At 33.5% G+C, this 20,670-nt stretch overlaps 7 protein-coding genes across 11 annotated transcripts; 4 read left to right on the top strand and 3 right to left on the bottom strand.

The window, feature by feature from the left end:
* Positions 1-2,138: 2,138 nt before the first annotated feature.
* LOC116346156 lies at positions 2,139-4,583 on the bottom strand. The gene is made up of 5 exons (XM_031776089.1): positions 4,292-4,583; positions 3,982-4,226; positions 3,818-3,882; positions 3,249-3,752; positions 2,139-3,176 (listed from the first exon to the last, which is right to left on the bottom strand). The coding sequence occupies exons 2-5, from the start codon at positions 4,191-4,193 to the stop codon at positions 2,344-2,346; spliced, it is 1,614 nt and encodes a 537-aa protein (XP_031631949.1). The 5' UTR covers positions 4,194-4,226; positions 4,292-4,583; the 3' UTR covers positions 2,139-2,343.
* Positions 4,584-4,916: 333 nt separating this feature from the next.
* On the top strand, positions 4,917-8,355 carry LOC116346154. 2 transcript variants are annotated; one of them, XM_031776086.1, is made up of 6 exons: positions 4,917-5,106; positions 6,019-6,063; positions 6,131-6,501; positions 6,573-6,992; positions 7,058-7,540; positions 7,634-8,355. In XM_031776086.1, exons 2-6 carry the CDS (start codon positions 6,020-6,022, stop codon positions 8,050-8,052), a joined length of 1,737 nt encoding a protein of 578 aa, XP_031631946.1. In that variant the 5' UTR covers positions 4,917-5,106; position 6,019; the 3' UTR covers positions 8,053-8,355. The 2 variants fall into 2 exon arrangements, with proteins under 2 accessions (XP_031631946.1, XP_031631945.1); XM_031776085.1 differs by having other exon boundaries at positions 6,016-6,063.
* A 1,436-nt stretch (positions 8,356-9,791) lies between these two features.
* Positions 9,792-12,598, top strand: LOC116346203 (lactosylceramide 4-alpha-galactosyltransferase-like). Its single transcript, XM_031776142.1, has 3 exons — positions 9,792-11,343; positions 11,479-11,916; positions 12,002-12,598. The coding sequence occupies exons 1-3, from the start codon at positions 10,799-10,801 to the stop codon at positions 12,360-12,362; spliced, it is 1,344 nt and encodes a 447-aa protein (XP_031632002.1). The 5' UTR covers positions 9,792-10,798; the 3' UTR covers positions 12,363-12,598.
* Positions 12,599-12,781: 183 nt separating this feature from the next.
* On the top strand, positions 12,782-13,768 carry LOC116346204 (cyclin-K-like). 2 transcript variants are annotated; one of them, XM_031776143.1, is made up of 3 exons: positions 12,782-13,215; positions 13,281-13,561; positions 13,624-13,768. In XM_031776143.1, exons 1-3 carry the CDS (start codon positions 13,165-13,167, stop codon positions 13,751-13,753), a joined length of 462 nt encoding a protein of 153 aa, XP_031632003.1. In that variant the 5' UTR covers positions 12,782-13,164; the 3' UTR covers positions 13,754-13,768. The 2 variants fall into 2 exon arrangements, with proteins under 2 accessions (XP_031632003.1, XP_031632004.1); XM_031776144.1 differs by having other exon boundaries at positions 13,281-13,768.
* A 406-nt stretch (positions 13,769-14,174) lies between these two features.
* Positions 14,175-16,103, top strand: LOC116346175. Its single transcript, XM_031776111.1, has 3 exons — positions 14,175-14,853; positions 15,007-15,298; positions 15,411-16,103. The coding sequence occupies exons 1-3, from the start codon at positions 14,370-14,372 to the stop codon at positions 16,012-16,014; spliced, it is 1,380 nt and encodes a 459-aa protein (XP_031631971.1). The 5' UTR covers positions 14,175-14,369; the 3' UTR covers positions 16,015-16,103.
* A 183-nt stretch (positions 16,104-16,286) lies between these two features.
* On the bottom strand, positions 16,287-18,472 carry LOC116346177. Of its 3 annotated transcripts, none has more exons than XR_004201564.1 (4): positions 18,066-18,472; positions 17,390-17,940; positions 16,895-17,319; positions 16,287-16,830 (listed from the first exon to the last, which is right to left on the bottom strand). XR_004201564.1 is itself a non-coding variant. In XM_031776114.1 (4 exons), the coding sequence occupies exons 1-3, from the start codon at positions 18,143-18,145 to the stop codon at positions 17,070-17,072; spliced, it is 504 nt and encodes a 167-aa protein (XP_031631974.1). In that variant the 5' UTR covers positions 18,146-18,472; the 3' UTR covers positions 16,287-16,830; positions 16,895-17,069. The 3 variants fall into 3 exon arrangements, 2 of the variants coding, with proteins under 2 accessions (XP_031631974.1, XP_031631973.1); XM_031776114.1 differs by having other exon boundaries at positions 17,390-17,563; XM_031776113.1 differs by lacking the exon at positions 18,066-18,472 and having other exon boundaries at positions 16,287-17,319; positions 17,390-18,056.
* An 835-nt stretch (positions 18,473-19,307) lies between these two features.
* LOC116346176 lies at positions 19,308-20,509 on the bottom strand. The gene is made up of 2 exons (XM_031776112.1): positions 20,396-20,509; positions 19,308-20,323 (listed from the first exon to the last, which is right to left on the bottom strand). The coding sequence occupies exons 1-2, from the start codon at positions 20,438-20,440 to the stop codon at positions 19,481-19,483; spliced, it is 888 nt and encodes a 295-aa protein (XP_031631972.1). The 5' UTR covers positions 20,441-20,509; the 3' UTR covers positions 19,308-19,480.
* Positions 20,510-20,670: the final 161 nt, after the last annotated feature.

Here is a 20,670-nt window from a genome sequence, read left to right as displayed (position 1 = left end):
ATATCATTTTTCAAGTGAATGGAAGAAATAGCAGCATCCACAAGAAAAGTGCTCGCAACTCCGTGGTGCTTATACAACTCTGGCGATCAAGAAAAAAATTCGATTTGCTTGAGGGATTTACATTACCAGTATGTACATTTTAGAATTATCGACTTTGATTCTAAATGAAAAATATCTCGCAATCCTTATCTGCTAAAAATTTTATAAAAATTTACTTACAATTTGAAAGAATGTACCGAATTATTTCTAAAATTAATCGAATTTCATTAATTACGATTTCCAAGCATGTGTTATTTGAAAAATGTTAAAAATTTCTTTAAAAAAATATGAAACACGAAATATCATAGAATACATACAAAGAAGTGTTTTTAATTTAATTTTTTTACATTTCAAGCAAAAATTCCAAGTGTGACAAAATGTTCAGAAAATTCTTTTCAAATATTCAAAACCAAAAAAAAATGTCTAAAGTGCACAGAAAATCAATCGAAATTCCGACAAATTTTAAACGTACGCAAATTTATGAAGTGAAAAAGAATTTTAAAAAATCCAAAGAATTCAAAATCCGAAAGATTCCATGAAATTTGTAGGGCTGGACAGGTATCGTAAACATAGAGTGACAAAGATCCTATGGATGCTATGGCACTGGTCCGTATTACTTTTAAATTGAATCTTGATCATTTCTCTCCGACGCACTAAAATCGCCGTTCAGCCAAAAATGAGATGTTTTAAGTGATAAATCATAAATGAAAACGCCCACACAAACTGAAGTCGAAGTATATTTCAGTCGTAATTGCAATAAAATATCAACTCATCATTTTACCCACACACACACAAACACCCATACAAACACCGTAACAACTAAAATGATTAAACAAACAAGTAATTAGCTTAATGTGTATTTGAATTAAACGTTATATATATGATAAAAAATATATACCTATATTTTTACTGGATTACACACACACACACGCTCGCTACTCATCTATAACTCTCCTTCAACTAATGACCATTTTGATGTGACATTTTCATAATTCCATCCCTTAAACTTTTTTGTTTTGAAATTATTTTTTTTTATGAATTTCTATTTGTTTTTTTTTTATTGTATTAATTTAATAACAAATTTCTGTGTGAAAACAAAATAATATGAAAGAGTATTTATATTTGTTATATTTCGACCATTTTGTTCCTTGTCCAATTTGATATTTCCTATCCCGGAGAAAGCCGAACCTTTTGATCCGTTCGATCTAGTACACTCTCTATTTTACAAATGTATTTTAAGCGGAGAAACAACCATACGGAAGGAAAATCATAATACATTAATTTCATTATACAATATTTAATATAATTATATACATTTAGTTTTGAAAATGACGAAAAAATCACAATTTTTATTCAACAGATCGAGCGATCGAGCGTCTATTTGTTGCAAGCAAATTCATTGAATTCAAATAAGATATATTTTTGGAGAGAATCGCTTATTAATCGTAGAGTTGGAAGACGTGATCGACGGGATAGATGACATCGATAACTACATTCTAAAAAAAATGTTACTTTTTCGCGCTAACAAACGAATATGTGTTCTCCCATATTACCTCAAATTGATATGAATGCAATTTTTTTAAATCAAGAGGTGAAATTTATTCTAAAAAAATATTTCCGAAATGAAAATATAAAAAAATGACTTGAAAATTGTATCCCGAATAAAAAAAATCTTTGAATTCCTTGAATTTGTATGAAATCAATAAGATTGCCGTGTGCCGGTGATCTGTTTGAATGTAATTTTTTTTATTAATTAATAAAAATTCGAACAAATTTGAGAAAAAGAAACGAATATTTTCTAGATTAAATTTACTTCAATTATTTTCTAAAGAAAAACTCAAATCGAAACAAGAAAAAATGCATTAAATTTTAAATTTCTGCAATAAATGTGTTGACAAATTGAATGACAAATTGTGAAAGAAAATTACAAAAACAATACACGCCAATAAAGCGACAACTGAAATAAATATTTGTTATGAGTTTTACTTGGGATAGGGATTTTTCAGAATGGAAAGGTAAGTCTTGTCTTCATATGGAAGATGTCTTCAGAAAAATTGTCAATTACTCAAAGACTGTGGATTTTAGTTTTATTTGCACATATTTCCTTTAATTTCCTTTAAATTGTGACATTTTTTGTGTCAAGAGTACAAAAATTGCATATAAAAACATTTATTCGATACACGTTGATTTCAGCATTATTGTCAGATTGGTATTATTTCCACACGATGATTATTTGTTGAATTGAATTATGTACGCCCATTATATTTTGAAATGGTTGTCAGTCTTATTTTCTTCAGTTGAGTTCTATATGTAGAATTTTGGTCCAAGTGCTCGAATGTTACAAAGTTCCGTATAGTATGTGATGAGTTGTGCAATCGGTTCAGAAAATGCGCGATTTTGGTTTTTCGTCAAAAAACTTTCACATCTCTCAATCACCATCATTAAATGTTTTCGATCACGAAATACTGTACCTTGAAATAATTCTCCGAAATTTCGATCCGTTATTATTTCAAAAATATCTTGCATGTTATTTCCTAAGCCTTGACATCGAATACAATTGCAGATGCCACCATAGACAGGATTTTCCAGTAGCATGCGTCGTCGTGTTGAAGTTGGTTCCATTAAAATATTTAGAATTGAAATCTCCAATTTTTCACCCCTTTTCACTGGTCGGTGAGTGTAGAAAACGGCATGCCCATTCAGGTCAATCATCGATACATTTGGTGCACATGAATGTTTAAAATATTTCATCATGAGTGACGTTGACATGCACAATTCACTATCGCCACTGACTATTTTCCGAGCTGCATTCCGATGTGAAACTAAACAATGGTGCATGATTAAATGCATTAAAAATCGTCGATTTTTTTCTTTTTGATACGATTTGAATTGTGCATATGTTAAAACCGTACTGAATGCGGCGAATGCCGAAATAAAGAACTCTTGTGTATTAAGATACGATGGAAGAATTGGTTGTTTAAGGTATGCTCGATATATTGATTTGGTGTCCATTAAATGGTCAGGTAACTCTTCTGGATCTTCTCTGAGAGTTGTCTCTACGAATCCAATCAGTTCAGACGGCTTCTTAAACATAGCGACAACTTGCATAATTAATCGAACCTCAAACATAACGGTACCTAAGGGGAGAATCACAAAAGAAAAGAATTAATTTAAAATAATCGACAAATAATCGGGAAACATAACGGTACCGTTCAACTTTTTATCCTTCGAGTATGTGTGACGGCATTCAAAAAAATGTCCCCAATAATCGTAGCATTCGTCGGAACAAAACATAGCCGCCGTACACATTGGACATGGACGTAAATTGCACTGTGTTTTAAGACATACAAAACATCGCAAACCAAAACGATCACATACATAAGTTGACACAGCTTTTTCTAATACAATCGTTTTGCCGATGTCAATGTGTTCATTTGCATACAGCGCATACGTTCCCGTTTCATCGCGACCAAACCGAATTACATTTGCCATACATGGGAAAATGGGATCGCATTCGAAACTCAGCTTTGTACCAAAATCATCTCGTTGGATGCCTTTTATCATCATTTTCTGGCAATCTATCTTTCGATTTTTCAATTTCCAATGAAAATTTTCTGGGTAGCCACTTTTTATGGCCATCTCAATATCGGCTAGACATTCCTCGTACATTTCCAATTGATAAAAACACGCCGATCGATTGGCATACGCAAGTCCTAAATAAAAATACAATTGGTTTTTTAATCTTTTTTTTTTTTAAATAATTGGTGGTAATTCATACCAAGGTTTTTCGAATCATAACGGGCATAGCATAGCGATTCGTTGTATTTTTCCATTGCCGCATACCTAAGGGGAGAATCACAAAAGAAAAGAATAAAATTTAAAATAATCGATAAGTAATCGGAAAATAATCGGAAACATATTAATGAAAAAATTGCCGCATACCAATCCAATTGTGTGAACAGCGCGTTTCCCTCTTCACGAAATTTTATTGACTTTTCTTCATTCTTGCTTGGGATATAATCTACAAAGTAATCGCAAAATGAACGATTATACTTATAGTGGGGAAAGACTTCCTTCAACCAGTCACCGGCCATCATAGCAAACGCATCCACGTACAATGCGTCTGGGTGATCTGTTTCTTTGTACCACAACATCTCGACCGATTTCGCTCTCACAAATCAATTTTCCTTGATTAGTATAAAAGCATTCATTATTAACCAACTTTGAAATGTTGCATGAAGAATGTACTCACTCAATTATAATTGTGTGTCCAATTTACGTTGACTTAAACAAAATGATAAATCGATATACAATAACATCCAAATTGAAGGGAATCGATCATTAATATTAAACAATTTTTTTTTTATTTACACTCTTATTATCTATTTGAACAAACGATTCATCGTCAAAAACGGCACATTTTTTTCATGCTTGACAGTGCAGTCGTAGAAAATAGCTCGGTTAACATTAAAGCTAACTTCATCTGTCATAAATTTCGTAATATTGTCAATCAGTTTTAGAACAGTCTAGTTCTTTCATCTAAATCTGAAATTGGAATTCGTTTTTATGCCATATGAAGTTTTATTCCGTTACAAATTGATTTGCTTCCAAAAAGAATGTCATTGTATTATATTCCAGTGTATTTCGTTCAATACATCACATTTCCAAAAATCTCTCAAATCGTAGATTCCAATCAATTAAGTGTATGCGTGTGAAAAATTCACTTGTCAATATTCTCGCGCCACACTCTTACGTTCGTATTCCTTCTTATGCAAACAGCATCATGTGTTCTATCGAAATTGTATATGTGTATGTGATAGCATGCTGCAAGTTGTCACCCTTTCTCTTGCCATTCCATCGAAAGTGTTTCGTTGAAGCAGTCGTTTGTTATACAGCATTCAGCATCATTATTTGATCATCATTCCGTTATTTTCCGTGTAAAAACCTCAAATTTACAAAATAATTTAAAAACCGAGAATTTTTAATAGATAAATTGATTGAATTTTTCAAAATATTTGACAATTACAAACAATTTGTTCAGTTTAAAATTGTGCTCGTAAAAATTGGGTAAGTATTTGTATTTTGTACAATTTTTTTTTGTATCGAAGGCAAACGCTCAGAACATACTTTTGGAATGTTGTTGAAAAAAAAAGTGAGCACGAAAGGTTCATGAAAATAACATTAGTGTGAATAGTTTGTGTTTTACTGGGGAAATAGTGTTATAATTAGTGCTTTCCTTGTTTAATCAAAACAATTAGTCATTATATAGAAAGAGTAGGAAGATTAGAAATAAACAGTGGAAACAGAAAAAGAGAGAAACAATAGAAAGGTGTTGATTGTCATCACTTTGTGCATCAAAAAATCTCTGTCACTGTGCCTGTAAAAATATTTCGTGAATTTTCCCGCCAAAAGTTGTTCAATTTTTGTCTATCAAGTTGGAAATTGAACAAAAAAATCTATGCTATCGACCATTAAAAAGTCTGCCTAAGTTTTTTCTGCTATAAAACATATATTGTATTATGATCTGTGACTTTTCTTGGCATCAAACTCCACTCGATGCAGTATTTCATTCCCAAATTACGTCATCTCGTGTTACAATGAATAAAGTTCGGTTCCATACATAATGGGCACACCACATAAACCCGATTTTGTTTATTTTACTTGTGCTCTTGAAACACCATAAATTCGGCGACACATTTTTTGTTTATATTTCTAGCGTATCGAATCGATACTCAGAATTCGTATAGGGAAAGAGATTCTTATGGCTCATTAAAACACAAAAGTTTCTCAGTTCTCAAGAAAACATAATGAATATTTTTGAGTCGCACAGATTGTCTTTGGTTCTCTTTTGTTTATTGTATGGCGCAAGATTGACACAATTAAGGCGAATGTTAAATGTCAATTGAATATTTTTGTTTTGTTGATTTTCCTGAATAAATAAATGTGTCCATTTTAATCATTTTTGTTCGTTCACAGAAGAATGAGCCAAATTATTTCGACTGATTTTCTCAAATCGTTTGCAATGTAAGAATTCAAATCTAAGTTCTTTTGCTGTAACATCCAACTTTAACGGATTAATCTATTTTTGTAGGGCCTTGCAAAAAATGCATGATCCACTAATTTTGCTGGAAAGTTCATTGCATGAAGTACAAAAATCGATGCTTGAATTGCAAGAATTGTTGTGGCAACAATTGGACAAAGAGCCAAATGTTGCGAATGTTCATCAATTGTCGCCAAGTTCAACAAGTCAAGAAAACGCGGACGTTAAGGAAAATGGTGACATACCAATGAACGTGGTTGCTACGAATGGGTATGACGAACAAAATGGTCAAGACACCGATCGAAGCAGTTCCAGCGATACAAATGTGAACAGAAAGCGTAAACCAAACACTGAATTTTTGAAAAATTCAAAAGCCAAGCACTGTCGTCGACACACCATTCATTCGAGACGGAACGATTTGGGTAAGAAAATTGATTGAATAATTGAACATTTTTTTTCTTTAACAATTTCTTAATTTAAACAATTGTGTTAGATGAAGAAAACCATACTTCACCGCCACCACCACCACCACCATCTCCGGAGACAAGCGCAACCGATTGCGAAAATTCAACCACCGCGAAAAGTTTTCAACCACCGCGAAAAGTTCGTCGAAATTATTCATTGGCATTCGGTTCGCCGATCGAAGCTCAACAGATCGAACGAAAAAACACCAATCTTAACATGTACATCAAAAATCCATTTTACGAAACATTGTGCATCTATTGCAATACTCATCATAAATATTTGGTGGCGCATTATGTCAAAAATCATCGCGACCATGAAGTACCGATATCTCGACTATCACCAAAACTGTCACAACGTCTACGGGCCCAAACCGACAATTTCCAAATGGAAAGCAATAAAATTGAAGGATTTTGCTTTTTCTGCGACCGAACCAGGTCGATGCCAAAAGGTAAATATAAAAAAATAGTTAAAAGTGTTTCAATCATCATTTTAATATTTCCAATTTGGCAATAGGTCATTGGGCGAGCCATTTTACGCTACATACTGGTGAAAATTTATTCACCTGCGTCACTTGTCATGGAACATTCAAACGACACAATGATCATAAAAATTGTTCCGGCACTGTGGTGAATGGTTTCGAATTGAATGCATCGAACGGTTCATTGATGGCATACATGTGTAAATCATGTAATTACATCCAAATCCATTTGTCGTCGATGGAAAAACACTTGACCGTTCAACATGGTTTCGAATCGCCGGCAGACCATTACGAAAGGCTAACATTGATACCAGACCTTTCGCCAGTCAATTCAGTGGTGTCGGAAAAATACGGGTTTTCCACCCAACTCTTTAAGTGCACCATCTGTACCGAAATATTTACAACATCCGATGAATTTCGGACACATTTTGATGGCAAGCATAATGAAGTCAAACAATATGATTGTTTCTGCGGTGAAATAATCAACAAAGGTGATGGTGGTCAGGATTATGCGACGGGTAAGTCATTACTCATTAATTATCAACTTTCATTTTCATTATATGTTTACGATTATTTTAAATTAATTCTATTTTTTCTTTTTCTCCCCTTAGGTAAGTCGGTAACCGCTCATGCTTTGATGCACAGCACAGATTTGCATCAATGTAGCATATGCCATGGTGTTTATTTGAAAAAAAGTTACGTACGTAATCATATTTTAACCGAACATCCGAACAGCGAAATTATATATCAGCACGCTCATCGCAACAATGATAAAGTTGCCATCTCCGAAACAATTGTGCACAAATTTAAATGCAACGTTTGTAAGGACCAAACTGGCGGCACGTTCAGTAACATTTTGAATCATTTCAAAGATAAACATCCAAACGAACAGGTTGATACGTCGGCAATCATATCCAAGAAACAAACCGAACAGAATTTAACCAACAAACAGAAGAATAGCACCACAAAGTATACAAATGGCATTCATTTCCATGTTCAATTTGGAGAGCATGCAGGACAAGATCCTTAAGACATCCATAAATTTATCGTTTCGATTCATTAAAATTTGATTCAGTGAGGATAAAAAATACGACGCTTCGGCTTGGCTCAATCCCGGGTCACTAGTTGGCGGTTATTTTGTTGAGAAAAACTTTCTTGAAAGAAAAAACTTTGGAATACCTTTTTTATTCTCACATCATTTTTTATGATTCATTTTTTTCAAACATTTTTCACAACATTTTATTAATATTAAGATGTTTTATTGAATTGAATTCAATTTTTTTGACACTGAAAACACATAGTATTTTTGATTAAGGTCAAAAAACTTTTTTAATGACGTTTATAATTCATTTTGAATTTTTACTTTTCCTTTTTTAAAGGAAAGGTTTTCTTTTACTTTTAAAATAATTATTTCTTAATTACTAAGGAATTAATTAAATAATTAACTTTAATTTTATATCAATTTTATGAAAAAATCTAAAAAACCAAGAAAATGAAAAAAAGAGATGGAATTTGGTAACAAGTCACCGGTTTTATAAATTGGTAACAAATCATCTTAAAATAAATTCAAATAACTTCAGAAAAAACACAAAATATGCAGCTGACAATTAAAAAAAAACCACTTTTCTCTTAAGAAATGTTAGATAACAAATAGATCCGTTAAATCAGCAATTCCAAGCATTAAGATAAATATGGACTTGTCCATAACCACTTTTATAGTTACTTAAGAATTCGATTATTGAAACACACACTTAACTTTAGATTGTTGAAAAATATTTTTATTAACCAGTTTTTAAAAAAATAAAATCTGAACATTGAGTGGCATTTTTTATAGTTGGTATAAAAGATGTGTTGGGGTGTAAAAAGATTTGTTTAAAAATGGTGCTCAATAATTTTTGGACTTTTAATCATAGGTTCGTACTACTTATAATGAAAATTTTGTGGAAGAATCACTTCATTGAACCGAATTCAGAATATTTTTTTATCAACATATCTAGCTTGATAACATCCAGTCACCAATGTCTTACAATATTTCAGAACATAGTTTCCATCAGAGTAAGTTGTTTAATTTTACAATAGTCATGAGTGCCTTCACATTGTGTAAAGATTTATTTAATTCCCACTATCAATAACTTATAAATAATGACAATAAGTCATTAATAAAATGGTTCGATGGAAATAAAAGTCGCTTTTAGAAACGGGGAACCAATGTCTATTGTTACTAGCTGATAAGAAGTGGCCTTTGATTCGGTAATTAGTAACGAGTGGCGGGAATTTACGAATATAAATCGGTAATGAATTTTTGATCGCTTCGGCAATTTTTTAAGATTTTGATGGTTCTCTCAGAGATTGTCGCCGAAGAGATATTTTTCAACAAAAATTTCTTATCAGGTATAGTCATTCGTCTGAAATCGACCATCCCAACTTTTGTCCTCATATCGATTGATTTCTTATCTTATCAACGATCACACCATATCCGCCGCTCACATACATCTAATTGAAACCTGTGTTTAATGTTTGCCAATTGCACACATCACAATTTTATTGGAGTAATTTTTAGTCGTTATTGAATTTTAATGTTTAAACGTTGTTTGAAAATTGACAGAACTGTCAAAACTATTGAAAATTGTTTGAATTTGAAACATTTCAACTTCCAGTTGTCGTTTTCATAACCTAAGTTTTTTCAGTACGACTTAAAGATTTGAATGATAAGGCTGTTTCAACAATATCACTTTGTAATTCGTTTCTTGGGATTCCTCACCAAAACAGTTTAACAATGAATCGATTTCATATCCCCGGTCGATTTCAATGTAAACTTTTGTGGATTTTGATTATTGTAATTTTAAGTAGTATTTGCTTGCATTAGTGTCGAATATGATTATGATAATGTTATGTTATTTATTTTCAATCCGTGTTATAAGCACCAGAACGATTCGACACAATCACCCGCAATCACCATTCAATTTTCATATTCTTGATGCAGAAAAACAAACATTGAACAACTCAAGAAATTTGACAATATTTACTTTCGAAATATGAACTTGTGGCGATATTCAATGGACACTCCGATTAAGGAATGGGCCAAAATGTCCGACCATTTTAGAGCGTTGACTTTGTATAAATTTGGCGGTTTATATATGGATTCGGATGTGATCGTACAGAAAAGTCTCGATGATTTGGGCGATGAAGATTTTGTCGGCGATGATTGGGACGATGTAGTTAATGACGGTGCACATGAATAATTACGGTGTTGAACGTCTAGTGTCTGGTAGATACTTGGAATTAAGTCGAAACACGACGAAAGTTTGTAAATAAAACACGATTTTTTTTCACATTGGGAAATGAACGTCATTCCTTCGCGTATTACTTATCGACCTTCCAAGCATTCAAATTGCACAGTTTGCTCAGATTTTTGACATCGTGGGTAAGTTACGAAAACACAAAATATATATAGTGTATATATGCTTCTTCTTTATTCTCATTTTCCATCTGTTTGCAATGAATTGAAGCAGCCTTTGTCAAAATATATGCAAACGGATGAAAAGGTGAATAAAGAATAATATGCAAAGCATGAAGCGTATACACACATACTTTCTTCGTGTCTGTGCTTTGTTTCGTGTTTTCGTAACTGACGCACACTGTCAAAACCCAAGGTGAACAATTCAATTTGAGTGATTAGGTTATGTCATCTAATCAAAAATGATATTGCTGGCACGAACAAATGCAATTGTGTATCGTATAAATGGAGATATAAATTGATTGTGAAACACCTGTGCATGTATAACTGTGATCGTCATTTTTATTTAACGCTTTTTTTTATTGAATTCGTGTTCAATTTTTCTTTATGTTATCTTGTAATCAATTTTGTGTTAAAATTTATTGAGACGAATTCATGGGACTATTGTTCGGACACTCTTTTCACTCACATATTGTTGGTTTCGGTTGTCATTCAATTCAATACAAAAATGGGCTTGCTTTTGGATAAATCGGCTCCATATGCCGATAGGCATCGCCAATCATTTTTCCGTCGATTTGAATACTTCAAATTGGGTACAAAACAGGTTTCCGTTCGATATGGACGCATATTCTTCATGATTTTATTCATTATTTTGGTTTATTGGATTTTCATGAGTTTGTTTAGTGATGACAAAACTACAAATTGCTACAAATATCCATTTGATGGTGCCATTTCTTCGGCATTGAGTTCAATTACCTATTTCAAAGACATTTTGGATGCAAAGAAACAGCCAACGTCCGGAAAGGCGATATTCTTCCATGAAACATCGTGTCATCCAAATGGAATTGCCAAATTGAACGCAAAGTAAGTTAAATGAGTCATAATTTCAACTTGGCATTTTCACATTGGACTGATTTTTCAAATTCGAATTTTGTCGCTATTTTTAAACATTTCCGAAATTTTTAATTAGAATATTTATTTCAACCTTTTTATTTCCAGGCAAGCGTGTGCCATTGAGTCAGCCGCACATTTGAATCCAAATCGCGATATTTTTGTCATATTTGCTTCACCGGTTGGCATAAATGACTATGAAAATCTGCCACCATACATCGATATGCTGTGGAAATATGAAAACATTCATTTTCGAAACATTGATTTATGGCGATATTCGAAGGACACTCCGGGCGAAGCATGGATCAACACCAATAAGCTCTTTCAATCAAACTACTTATATGAACACATGTCCGACTATTTAAGAGTACTGACGTTGTACAAATTTGGCGGGTTTTACTTGGACTTGGACGTAGTTGTGCAAAAGAACTTTGACGATTTGGGCGAAGATTTTGTCGTCGATGATTGGAGTACAGTGCTTGCAACCAGCATTATGCATTTGAATAATGACGGCATCGGATGGGAAATTGCAACCGAATATTTAGAGTAATTTATTTGTTCAGAATTTTAAATAAGTTCGCAATCAATTTCTTGTTCAATTTAATGATGCTTTTTGATTTTCTCGATCCAGGCGATTGACGAAAAATTTCGATGGTAATGTTTTCATTGCAAATGGACCGAAGATACTTACACAAACGTGTGCGGATATTTGTGATACCGAGCAACGATCGCTGTGGACACGCGAAAAATGTGTTGGGTTAGACTTGAAACGCAAGCAACAATTCCATCCAATTCAATGGCGAGATTACATGATGTATTTTGATGTTGATAAATTGAACAAAACACTGGAACTGTCGAAGAATTCAACGATGATCCACGTTTGGAATGATCGAAGCAGTCATATATCGAACAAAGTTGGAACAAATAACGCATATCAAGTGATTGCCGCAAAGAATTGCCCATCGGTTTATGCAAGCAGCGAATATTTTTGATTTGATTGATCCAAAGAACTTTAAAATCTTACAGAATCTTTGTCAACAAAACTTATAGGTATACTTTTCTATTAGCAAAGAATGTGACAACGTTTAGGAGTTATTCGATTTTATAGTACAAAAAAAAGACAATTATGACTTGAATCTATCTAAATATACACATCTCGATTTGAAAAGAATATATTTTAGAATTAAGGAAGGCTGAAAGAGATCAATAAAAATTTACCCCAAAGCAATGGTTGGTCTTTTTTTATGTGCATATGTCCACTGTCCAGTGTTCATTGAATTTTCAACAGTATGCAGTATAGAAAGGAAACATGAAAAAACTAGCCAAACACCATTTTTTTACTACCTTGAAAACGCTTGAAAAAGTCAATTACATATAGCGCAATTAATAAAACACGATTTTTTCAGTATTTTCGTCATTCAAGCCTTTTATTGAATAAGGGGTCCTTTTTATGGACCGCTAAAAAAATAAAAAACGAAAAAACTGAAAAAATCGTGTTTTATTTACAAACATTCGTGAATTGCTCCTCAGAACAATTCGGCACTCTTATAAACAAATGGGCAATTCTTTTCGGCGATCACTTGGTATGCATTATTCGTTCCTATTTTATTCCATATTGGGGTGCTTTTATCGTTCCACACGTGAATCAAGGTCGACCTTTTGGTTAATTCCAGTGCCTTTGTCAAGTCAATAGGTTCAAAGTACATCATAAAATCCGACCGTGAAACTGGATAAAATGACTCTTTGGGTTGCAATTTGAGTCCATCACATCGACCTCTTGTCCATAAGGTGGACATGTTTGTTGCTGATATTACAATGGAACTACTTGAAGATATTTGCCATCAAGTGAGTATCTTATTTATAAAGTGATTGTAATCTTTTATTAATCATTTATTTATTGTATTTTCTAGGTATTGGATTTATATCAACCGAATCAAAATAGTGTTGAGAGTCCACCACAACAGCCAGCGAGTAAAGCAAGTCCACTGACAACAAAACGCATTCCAAGCTCACCAATGATTAAAAAATCACCAAACACGGCTCCAGCACAGCCACCGCTACCATCTTGTGTCAAACCGGCCAATCCGGTTGTGGTGCCACCAGTACAAACGGTTGACAATTCATTGGATAATCAACCAATTCCGAAATTAATCACAACGAACGAAAATGCCCACTATTCGTATGCATCAACGTATGTTTATTATCAAGCAAATTGACACGTTTTTCTAAATTGAACTCTCGCATTTTGTTTAGCTTTCTTTGCATGCAAACCGAATTTGGTGCGATTAATGTCCGGCCGTATGGTTTTTTTGTTCACTTTTGTACTGTTTTCCTTCTTTGCGACGATGTGTGTTTCGATCAGCAAGTAATAAACCTTTTTTGAGCAACCGGAGTAGCAGAGAGTAATTTTTAAAGACTACTTGCTTATTTACTAGCTGCTCGTATTGCTCCAAAAAAAGCAAAATAAAAAAATTGACAAAAAATGCTAGCTTTGACAAAACATGTTGTGTGTTTTCTGTTTATTATTATTTTAATTTTTCATCTTCTCATAAAATCGCTTTATATTTTATTAGATTTATCATAATTGCTGCTTTTTTTGGAGCAATGCGAGCAGCAGCAGCAAACTAAATACAGACATACTCGAGCAAGCATTCGTTTTTGTGCTTGCTTCCAGGTCCGTTTCGATGTGAACCATTGTTTGTATTGCTGTACAAAAACTATGTTGTCCTTATAAACGTCAAAATGGCGTATCTGTGTATACGTCAACAACACTTCAATATCAATTGTCAACACAAACAGCGTAACACACGTGTTATTCTTTTTTTGTGATTAAGTTTAATTACTTTCGTTTGAAAATACATACATATGTTACACACAATTAAAAAGAAAGTGTACAATTTTTGGCAGTGCACACATTTTCATTAACCAACCAGTCTTGTTCGTTTTTTTTATTTCTTCTTTAAAAAAAAGTGAAGAACACAACGAAAAACGGAATCAACATGCCCCGTTTTAGTGACGAACAAATGTTAAAATGTGTTGTTTTGTCGAATTTCCCACCAAATTTCGACGAAAGTGCGGTGATCGATATTATTCATAAATATGTAGATAAAAAAGACATTGAATTTGTATATGTGCCAATGAATCCATACAAACGACGTGCTTTTTTAATCGCAGTACACACCGAAGCGAAAACAGAAATTATGGCAAAGGTTCGTGGAAAAAAAGTGTCAGTTCATTTGAACAATGAACATTCGAGGTACACAATCAATGCAAATGCATATGAAGAGGATAGATGTTTTAAAACCACTATCGATCGTCGTATTCAATTGCCGTCGAACTTCGAAATGACCAATATATACATCAGCCGCATACACAGTGTGAATAAAGTTTATGTACAATTAAAACACCGGTATGACATTTTTGTTCCGTATCAATTGGAAAAGCTCCAAAATACCAAATTCGAAACACCGCTTCGTTCGCCAGGTATACTTCGTTCATTCATTCATTTATTTTTTCTATAATTGTTTAATAGATTTACGTGTATTTTAATTAAATCCAGACAATTTTTGTTTTTTTAACCGAATATACCTTATTTATAGAAGAAATTTGTTTTGGTTTTTCTTTTTTTCTGTATAGACGTTAACCATTTGGTGGTTGTTCGCAACAGAAATGGTCAGTTTTATCGCGCCAAAGTGGTGGCCAAGTATTATGATCAACAATATTTGGTTTTTCTAGTCGACACTGGTTTTTTTGTTGAAACGGATGTTTCACATTTATTCAGTTGGAGCGCGGTTTGCAATCGCTACCCATTCCAAGCGATTTTGTGTAGCGTCGATGGTATGGAGGATGTTTCAGGCGAGAGAGGATCCCTCATTCGAAACCATCTACGGGAATCGACGAAAAAAAAGACATATCGATGTGTTTTTCTGTAAGTCTATTTGTATTTATAATGATATTGATTGTATACATTTTCACAACGTTATCAAACAACCTTTCATATTATTTTCGTTTTTTTTCTTCTTCTTTTCTTGCTTACATAGCAAACAAACCGAAGATGACGTTATCGTCTCGATTGATGGTTACAATTCGATTCCACCATGGATAAAAGAGAGACAAATTCCCATCGGCAGAGTTAATGGGATTGGGGTCAATGTCAACGAAATCGGGTCGATGTATATTATCGAAGTCGTGAAAATCGACCATCATGAAAACCAATACTCCGAAAACATAGTGAACGAATCCAAAATAGCTGCACAAATTGCTCGTAACTATACACTACGTGTCAATAATTTGAGTGAAACTAATACCAAATTCAAGGTGCTAATGAACAGTATCTTGATGAAGTTCGATGGGAACGGCTGTGGTCTTGCATTGACAGTTGCATACCATTCAGCTATATTCAAGCGGGCGGTAGATTCAGCTAAATGTTTTACCGGCGAGGTGAGTCTTACTGGCCGAGTGAGTAGAATAGATGGCCTCATTGGGAAACTATCGGCAGCTTTGGATAATGACATGAAGACATTCTTTATACCAATCGATAATTTGGTTGGTTTCAAATTTAACATCGATCCGCGTCTGCTTGAAATTAAAACAGTTTCATCTGTTCCCGAAGTGCTCGATATGGCTTTTTCGATCAGTCATTAAGCAACCAGTTCTATTAAAAAATACACACATACACACATGAATTAAATTTAAATCTGAATTTTTTTTATTACTTTTTTCCAGTCTATGTATTTCGGATGGATATCCATCCGAGATATTTTAGAATATCTGGATATTTAACGCAACTGCACAGAGCCAGAGCTGTGTGCGTCGCACATATAATCTACGGTATGTCGCTACACATAAAATACAGACACAGTGTGACTGTGTACTGCGGCACTTGATACACATATACGTCGCGACATACCGTTGCGTTGAATATCCAGATATTCTAAAATATCTCGGATGGATATCCATCCGAAATACATAGACTGCTTTTTTCTCTTCCTCTTTATAATCTATTAATTAAGTATAATTAAGACGTATATTTTAAAAGTAAAAAAAAAAATTTAAATTTATATAATAAATGAAATGAAATTCGAACTTAAACCTATTTGTAGCTTTTTTTCATGGAAACTAAGACTTTGTTTATGTTTTTTCAATCGTTCTTGTGCTATACGCCGTTTGCATTCAATTTCTTCGGCCGTGCATTTTTTTGTTGTATTTTTCATTCGTGTTTGATGCAATCTTTCAATTGCAATTCGTCTTTTTTCGGCTATTTCAATCTGACTGCAAGTGATAATATTCTTTGTTGTTTTCTTTTTCTTGTTGACGTATGTCTTTTGATTTTTCCATTTGATAACAATGTGATTCCATAAGGTGTGATCTTCCATTTTGCAAATATCGGTGAAAATGTTTGTCAATAATCGTGGTCCATTTGTTATCAAAATCTGTCCTTCGAAATGTTCCATCAATTTCCTAAAACAATAGTGATACAGTCAAAAAAATGTGTGCAAATCCAAATCGAGTGTTTCGACTTTACTCCAAGTATCGACCAGACACTTGACGTCCAACACCGTAATTATTCAAGTGCATAACACCGTCATTAACTACATCGTCCCAATCATCGCCGACAAAATCTTCATCGCCCAAATCATAGAGACTTTTCTGTACGATCACATCCGAATCTATATAAAAACCGCCGAATTTATACAAAGTCAACGCTCTAAAATGATCGGACAGGTACTCATTCGAATAGTAAGTGCGAAAGGGTTGAGTGGTTTTGGCCCATTCTTCAATCGGAGCCACAAGTTCATATTTCGAAAGTAAATATTGTCATATTCCTTGAGTTGTTCAATGAACGGAGGCCAATGTGGATAGTCTCTTATGCCAACTGGTGACGCAAATATAACGAATACATCACGGTTTGGATTCCAACGTGCTGCCGACTCAATGACACAGGCTTGTCTACAACAAAACAATGAAGAATGTTCTTTTTTCCAGAAACTAAGAAAACAATTGGAATAACAATACAAACTTTGCATTCAATTCGGCAATACCATCCGCATTGCACGATGTTTCGACGTGGAAAAAGATTGATTTGCCGGGCAATGGTTGTTTTTCTGCATCAAGAATATCAGGGAAATTGAATAGTGATTGCGGCGAATCGTTCGGATGCTTATAACACGGAATTTGTACTTGTTCACTTAATCTAGAAGATATCAATGCACGTAAATATATAAAACATATAACTATGATAAATAACACTAAAAAAAGTTTTCGTTGAAATCGTCCGAAAATGTGATAAATGCTTAAATTCATAGTTAGTTCGGTTTGGAATTGACAATTCGAATTTTTTTTCATCCAAAGCTAAATGCACGGAATAAATATACTAAATATAACTTTTATGTAATTCCAATGAAAATGTGCGCTGGGTGACAACAACACGTATTGTTGAACACATTTCGATCGAATGACTCCATAAGTATCTGGAGTGACTTTGATCAATTCAATGAATTCGTAAGTTAAGGGCGTCCTTCCGCCTATCAGAAAACCCTACCAAATAGAATCCCTTTTCTTGTCAACACCCTATTGCAAAAAGGAGAACAAAGAAAAATGGGTTTTCCCATCTAAACTTTACAAATGTTTCGAATGGGTGACTTCTTGAATGGTTTTGAAGCTTATTGATAACTTATCAATGATGAGAAACGTACCGAATGAAAACGTGAGCTTCAGATCCGAAGGATGTAACTTGGAACTTTACCGCGGTTTGAAGGGTGGTAATTATCAACATTTAAATTGACATTCCGTTCATTCCGCTTTCATTGGATACCTTAGCTCTGTGACAACTCACGATTGATTTTGAGTTAGGGGGCTAGCTTGGTGTCTCTGTCATGGCGCTGCGTCGTTACACCTGGTTAAATAATTCCTGCCCAATTGTAACTTAAATCCTACTAAAATATTGACGTATACGCTTATCTACAATCAATCGGTGGTAGAGCCTACACGACGACAATTGACGACGCAATATGTGTCGATCTCCCATTACTATTATGAATTTATTTAGACTAATTTTGTTTACATAGCACAATTGTATTGAGTATTCAAATGTGAATTCCATCCCAAATTTGAAATATTCAAGTAAAAATGTTGAAACATTTCGATTTTTTTCCTGTATAAAAGTATCTTCTTTAAAAAGTCATTGAATCCACTTGCCATGTTAAACTTGTTTCTCATTTGGGAGAATGTTTATTATCATGATATTGACATTATGTGATATGATATGCTGAAATTTTTTTCTGAATAAATATTGATTAAATAAAATCGAAGTTGCGTTTTATTTGTTATCATTATTACTTTTCGACATACACCCAGTGTGTGAGGTAAAGTATTGGAATCGGTCGAAAAATTAACACCCATCAAAAATGTATTTTCTGGGTGTTTTTGGGGTCAGGGAACACGAATCAGTCGTTTTTCAGAAAAGTAATTCAAAATCTGACTTCACAGGATGATTGGGGGTGCCGAGGAATAAAAACCATTAGATTTTGAGCGACTTTGGTTGATAGAGTGAAGTGTCATGTCTGGTGTGATGCCCATGGCCATCCATGGGAAAAATTCAATAACACTCAAAAATATGTATTAGGGGGTTTTTTGGTACGAGAAAACCGAATATGACATTAGTTTTATTATCTCGAACAAAATGTTGGATTTTTTTTATCAAAAACGAAAATTTTGTATGGAAGGTACCACTCAATTGTATTAAAATTTCTTCAAACTTTCAGAATGTTAGCTTTTTGTCAAAAAATACCCTGTGCAAAGTTTCACGTCATTACGATATCATACAGGCATTGAAAAGTCTATCAAAAATTATTTGTATCGCAAAACTTATATCAGATTCAGTTTTCTCATGAATTCATATTTACGGTAAAAGATACGTAATAAATGCATGTTGTGGATCACAGTGCGGAAAAGTTCATCTTACGGATGTAAGACATTTTATTATTTTATTTTGTCAATAAACATGAGTCATGAGTCATGATATTTTTTCACAGAGCAATTGAGTGGCAATAATCTTCACAAAACACATGTTTAAAAAAAATACCCGTCAATATTTGTAGCTGATGTTTTTTCATGGCATCTTTGGTAAAAGAAAACAAAATTTTTCAAAAAATGTTTTTTTCGGTCGATTAAAAAATTTAACATCCATCAACACTTCCGACCATTTCATTCTATTCAAAATATAAACCTCCAAAATATCAACAGCTTCCTGAAGCGGTTTGTTCAATGTCTTGAACTTTTGTTTTACTTCATTAATTGCCGAAAGTAATACATCGACTCTCTCCGGCTCATATTCTTCGGTTTTAAACTTTCCAATGAATTTGCCTGTAACTGTTGCGTAGAGTGCATTTTCGGCAGCCAAATAATCCTTCCTGATTGCCATTACGGATGCTATTTTCTCCTTCAATTCATTGAATGCGGTATTATGGCTCTGACTCATACCGGGTAATGCTTCATAAATTGTTTGAAGGTGTTTTGGTTTGATTGATTTGGTATTGCTAAATTTGTTTAACGCTTTTAAGTAACCGTCTGTATCGTTGGCTTTTGGTTCATTTAGAAATGTATTGAAAATAAAAATATGACGCTGGCAAACCGATCTATGATTTATGTTAAGATCTCTGATATAATCGCTCAACACGGAGCGAAATGTTTGATAGGGACTGGTACTGGGGATGTGAGCCAATATTTTTGTACGATTGAAAAAGACGTTGGCATTTGGATCACCGTTTACCCAGTAAAATGAATCATTTGAACCATCGTTTATAATATGACTAGAAAGTTTGAAGAGTGGTTTCAATGCTTGATCCCAATCTTTGGACGCGTCGACTATCTTTAGTTTTGGTATCAATTTATCCAATAATGTTGTAAAGGCTGGACTATCAGCTGCGATTTTAACACATCTTATCAACGTAAACTGATGACAAAAGATCAATTAATCTTTTTTACTTTTTTTTTTATATATTTGAAGTCACTTTGTTTCTTTTACCTGATCAAATATTGCCACGAATGACAAGAATAAAAGCACCTTCATTATTTTTCGTTGAGAAATTTTACGTACCAATTTTACTGAAACGTACTAAATGTAGTGAGTGTTGTCAGGTCCTTTTATACGTAGGTTCTATCTCGAAAATATTGCCAAATATTCAGTCAATAAATATTTTTGCAATAAAAAATAAAAAACAGAAGAATTTTGAGAGCTATTTCGAAACTGTAAACAAGTTTATAATTTACGTGGAACACATTTTTATGAAACTAAACGAA

Source organism: Contarinia nasturtii, unplaced genomic scaffold (assembly GCF_009176525.2).
Source record: "Contarinia nasturtii isolate CC-2019 unplaced genomic scaffold, AAFC_CNas_1.1 Cnas_scaffold_1435, whole genome shotgun sequence".
Taxonomy (NCBI): Eukaryota; Metazoa; Arthropoda; class Insecta; order Diptera; family Cecidomyiidae; genus Contarinia; species Contarinia nasturtii.
This window is presented reverse-complemented; position numbering and strand designations above follow the sequence as displayed.